This window comes from Notothenia coriiceps, unplaced genomic scaffold, assembly GCF_000735185.1.
Source record: "Notothenia coriiceps isolate Sejong01 unplaced genomic scaffold, NC01 NC01_scaffold00024372, whole genome shotgun sequence".
Classification (NCBI taxonomy): Eukaryota; Metazoa; Chordata; class Actinopteri; order Perciformes; family Nototheniidae; genus Notothenia; species Notothenia coriiceps.
In genome coordinates, this window is record NW_011357073.1 from 10,786 (window position 1) to 22,216 (window position 11,431).

The window sequence follows — 11,431 nt, forward strand, 5'->3', positions numbered from 1 at the left end:
ACGCGGGCTTGTTGGAGCTCCTGCCCCCCCCCCCTCCCCCCTATGAGCCACTCTGTCTGATGAGTCGCACCACATGTTAGGCACGGCGGAAGCATCAGTGATTATGTGTTACCAAAATGGCGTTGTTAGCCAACGCAGAAAATTGAGCACCAGTAAAGACAAAACAGATGAGAAAATGCTGCGTGGGGTCGGTGGCTGTGTTGGCGAGGACTTTTGCGGCCCTCACTGCTGCGCCCTTTTGAGGCTCGAGGACGGACAGTGTGAGGTGGGATTGACGTGGTGTTCGTTTCCTGGTGGCTGCGTGGGGTCTGCGAGAACACTGCGGAGGCTCAGCCTGAGCACACACTCACAGCCTGAGCTCCGAGTGCGCGCTCAGCCTGAGCACACACTCACAGCCTGAGCGCCGAGTGCGCGCGTGCGTGCGTGTGTGTGGAGCTCTGCGTAGCACCGCGGCTGAGAAAAGATAAGGCTGAGTGAGTGTGTGTGTACGGAGCTCCGCGGATTGGTCCATTTTGACTTCAGGACGTCAATAGGACCCGGAAGAAACAAATGAAAAAAGAGAAATCTCCAACGACGCGTTCTGGTGCTACAGGGTGTACTTTGAGGGTTTGTGACTCTGCAGACCGTTTACATGCAGAAAAACCTTCATAACACACAAGGGGACGGGTAATAACCGGAAAAGCATGACATGGGACCTTTAACACAGATGTGGTAGGACTGCAAGAGTTCTTACCTTTTCAAAGTCTGCTAATGATCTGTTCTTGCAGGCCTGGGCCACACACTTCAGTGCATCCGTCTAAAAGAGGAAAGACAAAAGATACATGTTATTCTACAGAAAGTAATTCAATTATTACGTTTACATCCACAAAACTAGATATCTGGGAACCAAATAAGTTTATTTTAGGGAGACCAAGACAGAACCAGACGTAACTTCAAAAAGGCTCCATTGCAAGACACACAAAACATAAAATTGTTTGAATGAAAGAGGCAACAGAAAGAAAGCAGCTTATATTTAATTTTTTTTCCAAAAGTATACATCACCACATTTATTCTTCATCCTACTTTTAATGTAAGGTTGAACAAAGTGACATTGCTACTTAGCCCAATCTGCTACGATTAGAAAGGTGAGCACTTGCCTGTCGGCCGGTATATCGCAGGCCCAGTTTACCACTGATCAGAGCTGGAACCTCCTCTGGGCTGAAACAGATAAATAAACATATTGAAATAAAAGTCAGTAATGTAATAACTCAAAGTTACTAAGAGGGTGTGCAAGTAATGGACATTCATTCACATTTCAAGATCTACTTACGCTTGGAGGACAATTTTGCACAGAAGCATGTATTTGAGTGATGTGACGGCTCTGGGGCTGTTGATGGAGTCGTAGCCCTCGAAGGCCTCAAAGAAGTAGGAGTAAGCCGTCTTCCAGTCCTTCTCCTCAGCTGCGTGGATGATCCCTGCAACACAGAGGACACAGCATGACAGTGAGTTACCGTCTGTAGTCACAACAAAACAACTGTGACACCGTGAAATGTGAAATACCAACAAATCTGGAGAAACTCGCTGGGGGTAGCTGGTATGTACGATTACACAAATATTAAAACCACTGTGTGCTGGCTTTCACTGGGTTTTGACCAGACCGCAATAAATAATGTTGGAAATTCCCAAACAATTAGCTGCAAGCTGCCTCTCCTTCCTGTTCACTGTGTGTTATACAGTCATAAATAACTGATATTATCCCAGCTTGTCTGCGTTCACTGTTAAACACTGTGTCACAACTCTGTGACTTTGAGATGGTTATCAGAATAAAAGAACACTCAATCACTCTAGAACAAGGATATACATTTTTCCACCAGCTGTAAAGAACAAGGGGTTGCTTCATAGAAGGTTTTGTATCATACTAATTATAATATATTAACCCATTTTAAGTATTTTGGAAATAATAACATTGTTTAAAATTTGAACGCATGCAGGGGTTAAATGGAAGTCTACCAAAATTGCTCCTGTAGGAATGTCTTAATTAAGTATACACTAGTACCATGGATACATAGTAGGCTGAATGAGATCAAGCGCTGGAAAAAATTAAGAGACCACTCCTAATTTGTATTAAATCTCAATCTGTACATGCATGGCAGCCACTCCTTTCCAGTGTCTGTTGAATTACAGCAGAGATAAATGTTGTCAGTAGTTTATAGAATAAACTAAAAACACAGAACTATAAATAGTAAAAACCAGAGAAACTGATAATGCTGCAGTGGTCTCTTAATTGTTTTCCAGAGCTGTATAATGCAGTGGCGAACCGTCAGGGCCTTCAAGTTATTCAGAGAATACCCTGGAACACTAAGATAAAACAAACAAAATATCGATTTAATTATATAAATAAAATGTAAATAAAATGAATAAATGAGAATCGTATCTGTGTTGTTGATCTGTAATATTATAGTGTTACGTTGATTTGTTTGTCCTTCTCGGACCATGCACTACGCATTTCAGGGGTTTTATGTTAGAAAAGAAAGCAACCAATCAGATCTGTTTCTGGGTCTCTGGGTAGAATATCCTTCAACCAAGGTATTCTACATCCTTGATAGAATGCCCTGGCCGTTTCACCGAATGAGAGCGTACGTTTGGACTGACAGTTTGATCAACCAATCATATATTGATTTGTAGCCAATGGGCGTATTCTTTCAGAGTTTCCCTCGGTTCCAGGGTACTCTAGAAGGCCCGCTAGTTTACTGGCTTCAGACAGAGGATCTAGAATGCGACGAAGCAATTCATGCCGTTTTATTGTTTTTAACGTTGAAATGACAAGTGCAACAGGTGAAGATGAAGTTGTTGCGGAATTGTTGTGAGTACCCTTTTCAAGACGACAATTCAGTGAAAAGACGGACATTATAATGCCGCTGAGGGGAGGAGGAGGAGGGGGGGGGTGTGTGTGTCTAAAGAAGGTCCAGTTGTGATAGACACGGTTCGCCACTGGTATAATGTAATGTTATATTACAGACTTGTCTGGCACCCCCTAGTGGGATTACCAGAAAAGAGAAAATGTAGACAACAGGGTTTGTCTCATCTTGCTACAAACCTTATGGCCCCATAATAATGAAAACATGCTAAATAAGCACAAAATAGTTGAATACACCTGTGCAAAAACATCCCACAATTTCTCTATTAAAATGTTATCAACATTTAACAATTTATTTTAAGACCACTCCTGCATACAAGGCACTAATCTTGTTTTGTAATGCTTAATGATCGGTTAACAAGGGTTGCCTATTGTGGAATTGATTTGTGTCATTTAGCATTCAGAAATATCACAAGAAAATAAAATTCTTATTTGGTATATGTTTCCCCATACAGACACACTGAAACTGGAAAACCTTAGCCCAGGTAATCTTATAGAGTGAGCATATTGAACAGGTCTGACCTGACTGCATGTCCAGAGCGGCCTGGAGCTTGGGGGGGCAGTAGATGCCGTTGGCGGTGGTCCTGGCTGAGGTGAGGGCAGCGCGGGCCTTGGGCAGGTTACTGAGAGCGTGGTACGTCTTACTCTCCAGCAGCTGCACCTCCACCAGCAGAGCTTTGTCATCCATCTTCTTCAGCTCCAGAAGCAACTGGGTGCCTGTGGGTAGTACAATAAACCAAAGTTAATGTGATGAACATTAACGGTTGCAACAACTCGGTAAACAGCTGGGGGGTAAGTCTACAATAGTAGTCTGATATGTGCTGTTCTTTCTCCTCTCATTGTAAGTTAGAACATGCCAATATACCACATATGTTCCAAGAAGGACCACAACTTTTTAACACTCAATACAATAAAATTGCAACTAGAGAGGATATCTTTTTAGTTTTTGTTCCTCTGGGTGATTTTTCACATTATGTCAATGCATGCCTTTCCATCCAGTGTCTGGAGCAGAGAACATATGCTTCCTTTAAAGCAAAGGGTAAACAGGGTTTATCTCCATAAAGACTCACCAAGTGCCAAGGCCTCCGGGTATCTTTTGGTGTCAAAATAGAGTGCGATCAGTCGAGCCTGAAAGAACAAGGTGTGCCATTAGACGAGCAGAGAGCAGCAGTGCCAGTATATTGCCTTATATTAAAAGGCACAACATGCAGCATGGACCAGAAGGACAAAACACACTTCTAGGATATATGTTACACCAAAAATAACTTTGACCTACTCGGCATTTAGAAGTCTGAACTTGGTTTGTGATAATCTTTTTTTTTTAATATAATTCCTTAACAATGTAAAACATATTATAATTGCAATTATTAATCTTTACAGAATATGTTTAAAGGCCTAGGAAGAGCAGCCTAATGGGCCTCAAATTCCACACATCTTGCTTGTTTTCCCATTCAACCCTATAACTCTACTCCCACACATTCACAGTGTCTTGATATAAACCGAGATTGTAACAAGCATTACAAATTAATGACATGTAACGCCAAGAACAAAACTAAATAACATACATCCCCATACATATATATAGATTAAGCTGAGAGCTCATTTTCATTTGAAGCCCCTGGGCAGGTAGAAACCAACATGAACCTGATGTTTGGTCGTTGATCATGCTCTACACACAACATGGCCCACATGATGGAATAGGCACGTTTTAGATACTGGACTTTTAAAAATCTAAAGCAGTTTGGGAAAGAGCTAAATGACTGGCGGTAGCTAGATCTATGCAAAATTGTGAAGCGGCATTACATTGCTGTCTGCTGAGGCTACTGTTGAAGGACTATACAACTATATTAAGCTGAATCTTATCAAAGTACATCACAAGAGGACTCCTGAATGGTATTCACGGTGCTATTACACTTTTTTTTTTCACATAACTTATAATGTTTGTCCTCGTGGCTTGTCTTAAGAGCGTCCCTCGTCTCAGATTTCACTTACTCACACATGCCACTTTCATCACATAGTTTTCTTCTTCACTTTGTAGGCCACATGAAAGTAATAAAAGATCTGTTGAGCCAAAAGCTCCAGATATTCTTGGCTGTGAGTGTGCTGGCAGTCATTTTGCTATGAAGCAAGGTGATGTCATCGTATATGGCAGTGTGTAGTAGCTGTGTTGGCATCTTTTGTTTTTTACTTTCGTAATGCAAAGTTTACAACTCGTCACAAGCTTTATCACATTTAGCAAGTTCCTCCACCATAATATGTTTGAAATCAAAGCGTCTCCCACTCCCTGAGTCAGGAAATGTTAATGTGATTCCTCTCACAGCTGCTATTCATGTTTGGGGATATCGCTTTTGTTTATACTATCATTAATCATTAAAGGTGTCGTGTGTTGGCGCTAATCACGGTAAGGGGAGAGGACGGATATATCAGCTGGGGTTGTTTCCCATTTTCTGCCTCATCAGCAATCAAGTTCTCAAAGATAAGGCAAATAATAAACACTTTAGAGCCTAATTGGTGCACATAAGTTGTTGCGAAACCCTTATAATATTTTAGTGATATCCAATATATAATTGGATATTACTGGGTGTTGATGGTTGACAGAAGGAAAAACATCCCTATTATCAGAGTTTAGCATTGAGGCTTTGAGGTCTACACATTAATGATGGAGAATAACATATGGCTTATTAAGCTTCATATATTCCATTAGAAGGCACCCACAAGGTTTTTCTAGACCTCTTTACCTCCAGAGCCTGTCGTAGGAAGGTTCTCTTCTCTGTCTTGGCCCATTCAATGCACTCAAGACACAGCTCCACCTCCTGTCCTGTCGCTGCCTCCATGTCCAGAAAGAGATCCAGCAGAGAGCGGACCAGCCGGGCCGCCTTCGCCTTGCTGATGGAAATCAGGAAAGGCCTCACAAATTTCAGCAGACCACCTAGTTCTGTAGACAAAAAGAGAGAGAAATATTTCAGAGATTGCATACATAACGTAGAATAAGTTCCATTAGGTTTCTGGGTTAAGTAGAGACAGACACAGAATGGAAATCAAAGTTGATCCTTACCGGCAGCCTGTCCCGTCTTGGCCAGCAGCGTCCCCAGCTCCAGGATGCTCTGCTCTTTAACCCTGACAGCTTCCTCATCGTTCTCCTGGATATCTCTCCTCACTGATAAAGAAAGACAACAAGTTGACAACAGAAACCAATTTAATTATTCTATCCTAACTTAATGCAATGTGTTCATTTGAAACGGTGTGGGTGACACAGCGATACACTCATTTACTCAGTGAGAGTCTCTGACTTTTAAACATGATCTTACTCACTTCTGTTTTGATCCTGTTTTTAATCCTATAAGATCTGTTTTATTTGCATTACCTCAATATAACTTAATGTTGGGTCTACTTACTATTATGACAATTATGGATGATGAAAACAACAACTCATTGTAAGCACATTTTACATTAGTCACCCTAACCCAATTCCTTTTTCTTTAAGTAGATTTCCATGTCTGAACATCAGTCCAGAACCCACATATTTTACAATTACAAATCTTCATTTTAGACAGCTGCTTTGTCAGGAAATAAAAAAGGAATCAAACTTTAATACACATTTCTGTATGAATGTCTCCCAGTATGACTTACATTTTGGACAAATCCAAATAATCAGTGTATGATCTCCAACTTTCATGTTGACAAATCCTTAACGTTACATCTGTATATTGTTATTCTTTTTTATATCCTGAGTATTCCATGGCTTGAATACAATTGTACCAATAAAAAAGGTGGAATGAGCAAATGTCTGGCTTTATGCTAGAAAGAACAACTTATATAATTGTAAGTACTCAAATTGCTTATAAATGATTAACTAAACTACTGAGAACAAAATCAATGCTTTTTCACAACATAATTATTTGAGCGGATTAATAGATGTAGCCGGATAGTTTGACAGCTAACAGAAGTGACAAGGCAATTTGAGGACAGTGATGCCTATAGGAAATGTAAGACCTGTTTACAGTAACTTAAATTATTGTACAATTTCCATAAGATCGTGTATGCGCCACAAATAACACAAACAAACCATGGCCATTTAGCAACCATTAAATTCAAAAATGGTAATGGTTATTGTACTGAATCAGAAAGCTTCTTTTCACTGTGTTGACGAAATGGTTTAAAGGCTTTTGACAACAAGCTAAAGACGTTAGCCTGAACAGCGATCATGCTAACATGACAGTCTTAAGTTGAGCTAATGATAGTTATATTAGAAACTGTGGTCAATGACGCAGCAACACAATACCCAATTACACAGTCAAAAAATGTAACATTTGTGAAAACTACTAACACATTTCACGCCCAGGCCTAGAGTTAGCATAGGTGCTAACGAGCTAACTAGCTAAAATCCACTAGCATTTGCCGTTACCCAGCGTTCAACAGTGAGTCAGCAAGGCACACCACCGGCTCTTGCTATTCAACGCCACTAGCTAGCATGCTAACCGGGCCGCCTGAACACTGACCGAGACATTATTTCGGTATCAAAAGGGTCCATCTCAAACCTCGGACGAACACTTACCTATTGAGTGGAGAATGTCGATAGAGGCGTTGCGGTCCGTGCTAATGAGAGACTGGGCTCTCTGAAACTCAACCACTGCTGCAGCCGCCATCTTCCTTATTCAAATGCTGCCTGAATGAAAATTACGTGAGGGGACTACGTTACCTTACGTGTGTGTGACGACATCGTGCATGTTGAGATTTAAAGGCAAATGGGAAATGTAGTCACAATGAAAAACTGTAAGTGTTTCCACAAAGCGTGTAGCCTATATATAACGGTATATATGTCATTTGTTGTCGATTATCCTTTTTAGGAGTCATATTTTAGTCAGGACAATATAAGCCCGGTGGAATTATTTCATGTAGCCTAATGTTACTCATCGCAGAAGATGATAGGCTATAGCCTAAAACATGGACGTAGCCTGCTTAGTATCGACACATGTAATTCCTTAGGTGAGCTATGTGCTTTTAAAAATCTTAAAAAAGAACAAACCAATAATTACCATATCAATGGACTGTATTAGCGTATACATTTCTGAACACTTTAAAAAAGGCCAACAAGGTGAATATCAGAAAATATGCTGGTATCATAATAAATCATTTGGGTTAAAAAACAGGGACCTATCATTTTTAAAAGATAGGCCTACGTGCCCAAATGCTTACCAAAAGCCAAAATGCAATAGTTTTCTTGACAATGTGACACAATTTCACGTTTTCTGTTTTCATTTAAGAATTGAGTCATCTAAAGCGAGATGCAAAACTCCTCTGAAACCATAGCCTATTTATACTTCAGTATCCTTACACCATATAGGACGAATCCACAACGGTGATTCCCCAAGACGGAACAATTTAACAACAATTGTAATATGTATATATTTATCTGGGGTCTATAAGAGGATATTATTAAAAATGGAATAAAGAAACACAATCTGCCAATTACATTATGCATTGGTCTGACCATAGGCTATCTCATATTGGAGTGGCACAGATACAGGCACGCCCCCACTAAGGACTATCGGAACATATAAATACAGTAGCCTATATGATGAGATAAATAAACCTATCCGGGGATTAAAATCGCACAATCGCCTGCAAAGTACTACTCAGTATAGGCTTCGATAGATCTTGCCTATCAACTGGTGCTTATATGTGGATGCTGTTGATTGGGTTATTGGTGATAATGGTGTCATGAAGAAAAACATCCTGTGAGTTCAGCGGGTTCAGTTTGCATGCTGTGCTTCTTCTATAGGCGGAGTGGTATCCAGCAGAGGCAGCAGCGCGCACAGAGCGCAGGGCGGCGCCCCACCACCGCCTTTCCGCCAGTCTTCCTCACTGAAGCCAGTGACACAACACAACATCAGCCCTCGCAGCATCCGCATCTCACGGCCGAGGAGGACCAGGAGCACATCTTCATCTAAGCATCCATTCCACAACTGCCTCACATCGTCTGCGCATCGCCGACACCAGGTGTGTTCCTCCACCGCTGGATCTTTTTTATTTTTCGCCTCGACTCGGATTATTTTCTTGGGTTCATTGCTTTTCTTGGAGATGGTTTTAAGCTTTTAACGCGTCTTGTGAGGAAAACAGGCTCGGGACGAGGAGCATCGTCGTTACAGCGAAATATATCCTAATTGAGAAGGACATTTGGTGAGTTTATTTTCATTTTGGTACATATTGTTGCATGCGTTCACATTGTAAATATATTTGGTGCATTTACAGAGCATGTGCGGCTATATAAACAGGGAAATAGGGAACTCAATTTAAATCAATTGGAATAAATTAGATAAAGGCAGCTAAATGCAGCACCATATGTAAGATGTTTACAGGTTGGAGGAAAATAAGAGTGTTCTCTTAATCTCTTAGCCACCGCCTATCACGGCCATCATTTTTATTTCGACGCAGACACTCAGTTTCAGCACCATGGAGAGTACCCGATGTACACAAGCCCTTATCACACAACAAGAAGTCCGATACATGCTCTTTAAACCCAGTGAATTGACATTTAACGCTGATGTTTCGGATTTTTTTATGGATCAGATTGATAACAGGGTGATGGAATGAAAGATGGAGGCTCGGATCCTGCGCAAGCGATCAAAGTCGATCATCGAGAGACGTATGCATACAGTAGATACTGCAGCGAGGAGGAAAACATGTTGTGCAAAGACAGAATCATAAATCTGTTTGCTTATCTAGTTTGAATAGAGATGGAATGACCTTGGATTTGTGTTTTAATATGCTACTGTATATGCAGCAGGCGACCTTCACCTATTAAGGTGTTTACGTTTACAGTCTTCCATTTTAGTGAGGGGGTGGCGCATGGTGGCTCGTCGGCCATTGCCCATAACATATGTCTCTCTCATTATAATATGTTCATTCATCATATCAATTTTCATTAAATGTGGAATAATTAATTCCCATCTTTGATCTCCCATAGTATTATCACCATTCATATGCTCATTGCAGATTATGCATTTCGGCTGCAGCCTCACACCGACATGTTTGTACATTCAGGATGTTTATTACATTGATCATGCAGCAGCAGGGTTCTATATTTTTTTGAATTAATTAGCGTAAGCTTTACTGATCCAGCCCACCACTTACTGAGTCAAATCAATACTGCTAATAAGCCTGAGGTGCAGTCAGATAAAGTACTCAAGCACACATTCATGAGAACATTACAGAACTGATAACCCTGATATTACCACATGCAAGCTGAATAATCTAGAATTGATCTGAGATTGGATACATTGTATTTGCTTTTTGAAGATCCTATGGATAATCTAAGAGTCATTGATCCTTCGCCAGCTATTCTTCTAAATATTGATGTTTTCTGCTTCCTGCAGTGGCCATCAGGAGACGCAGACAGACAGCTGAAATCCAGCAGAGTGGAGGAGATTTTCTTCCTCTCAAAAAGCTGCAGGATCTCTTCCTCCCAGGCCTTAGATGCCCAGCGGCAGCCTCTAGCCCGGGACTCGCAGCTCCCAGCAGCATAGCGGCTCTGAGCCCCTCAGGATCTCCCCTGGCAGACCCTCTTCTGACCCAGTGCGGCTCAAGCCCCTGGAAGCCCCCCTACAGTCACCATGGGAACCGTGCTGTCTTTGTCCCCTAGCTACCGAAAGGCGGCCCTCTTGGAGGATGGGCCGGCCACGGTGGGCCACTACACGGCCGTCCAGAACAGCAAGAATGCCAAAGACAAGAACCTGAAGCGCCACTCGCTCATCAACGTGCTCCCGTGGAAGCGCATCGTGGCGGTGTCGGCCAAGAAGAAAGGCTCCAAGAAGGTGCAGCCCAACGGGAACTACCAGAACAACGTCACCCAGCTCAACAATGAGAACCTGAAGAAGTCCCAGTCATGCGCCAACCTGTCCTCCTTCACCCAGGATCAGAGCACTCCAGCTCTCACCAAGGCCTCCAACAACACAGTGGCCTCTGTGAAGAAGGCTCCTCTCACCACCTCCAACGTGGCCCCCGGGACCCCGAAGAGGGTGATAGTCCAGGCCTCCACCAGCGAGCTCCTGCGCTGCCTGGGGGAGTTCCTGTGCCGGCGCTGCTACCGGCTCAAACACCTGTCCCCCACGGACCCGGTGCTGTGGCTGCGCAGCGTGGACCGCTCTCTGCTGCTGCAGGGCTGGCAGGACCAGGGCTTCATCACCCCCGCCAACGTGGTCTTCGTCTACATGCTGTGCCGCGACGTGGTCTCCTCCGAGGTGGCCACGGAGCACGAGCTGCAGGCCGTGCTGCTCACCTGCCTCTACCTGTCCTACTCTTACATGGGCAACGAGATCTCCTACCCCCTGAAGCCCTTCCTGGTGGAGAGCTCCAAGGAGACGTTCTGGGACCGCTGCCTGTCCATCATCAACCTGATGAGCGCCAAGATGCTGCAGATCAACTCCGACCCGCACTACTTCACCCAGGTGTTCGCCGACCTGAAGAACGAGAGCCAGAAGGAGGAGGAGAGGAGCCGCCTACTCATCGGCCTGGACCGGTGAGGGGCTGCTGGGG

General features: G+C 42.9%; 2 protein-coding genes across 2 annotated transcripts in view; one reads left to right on the forward strand and one right to left on the reverse strand.

Annotated features, from left to right (window-relative positions):
• LOC104954976 (26S proteasome non-ATPase regulatory subunit 11B) overlaps window positions 1-7,588 on the reverse strand; it is a 9,651-nt gene extending 2,063 nt beyond the window's left edge. Inside the window, 8 exon segments of the mRNA XM_010782195.1 lie at window positions 705-796; window positions 1,137-1,197; window positions 1,310-1,454; window positions 3,419-3,613; window positions 3,967-4,024; window positions 5,635-5,831; window positions 5,952-6,053; window positions 7,452-7,588. Of these exon segments, the coding sequence (XP_010780497.1) occupies window positions 705-796; window positions 1,137-1,197; window positions 1,310-1,454; window positions 3,419-3,613; window positions 3,967-4,024; window positions 5,635-5,831; window positions 5,952-6,053; window positions 7,452-7,542 (941 nt within the window). The 5' untranslated portion in view covers window positions 7,543-7,588.
• Window positions 7,589-8,734: 1,146 nt separating this feature from the next.
• LOC104954977 (cyclin-dependent kinase 5 activator 1) lies at window positions 8,735-11,418 on the forward strand. Its single transcript, XM_010782196.1, has 2 exons — window positions 8,735-9,076; window positions 10,273-11,418. Exon 2 carries the CDS (start codon window positions 10,510-10,512, stop codon window positions 11,416-11,418), a length of 909 nt encoding a protein of 302 aa, XP_010780498.1. The 5' UTR covers window positions 8,735-9,076; window positions 10,273-10,509.
• Window positions 11,419-11,431: the final 13 nt, after the last annotated feature.

What these genes read in the sequence shown, in the direction of transcription:
- LOC104954977 (XM_010782196.1), top strand. Translation starts at nt 10,510, where the DNA reads ATGGGAACCGTGCTGTCTTTGTCCCCTAGCTACCGAAAGGCGGCCCTC.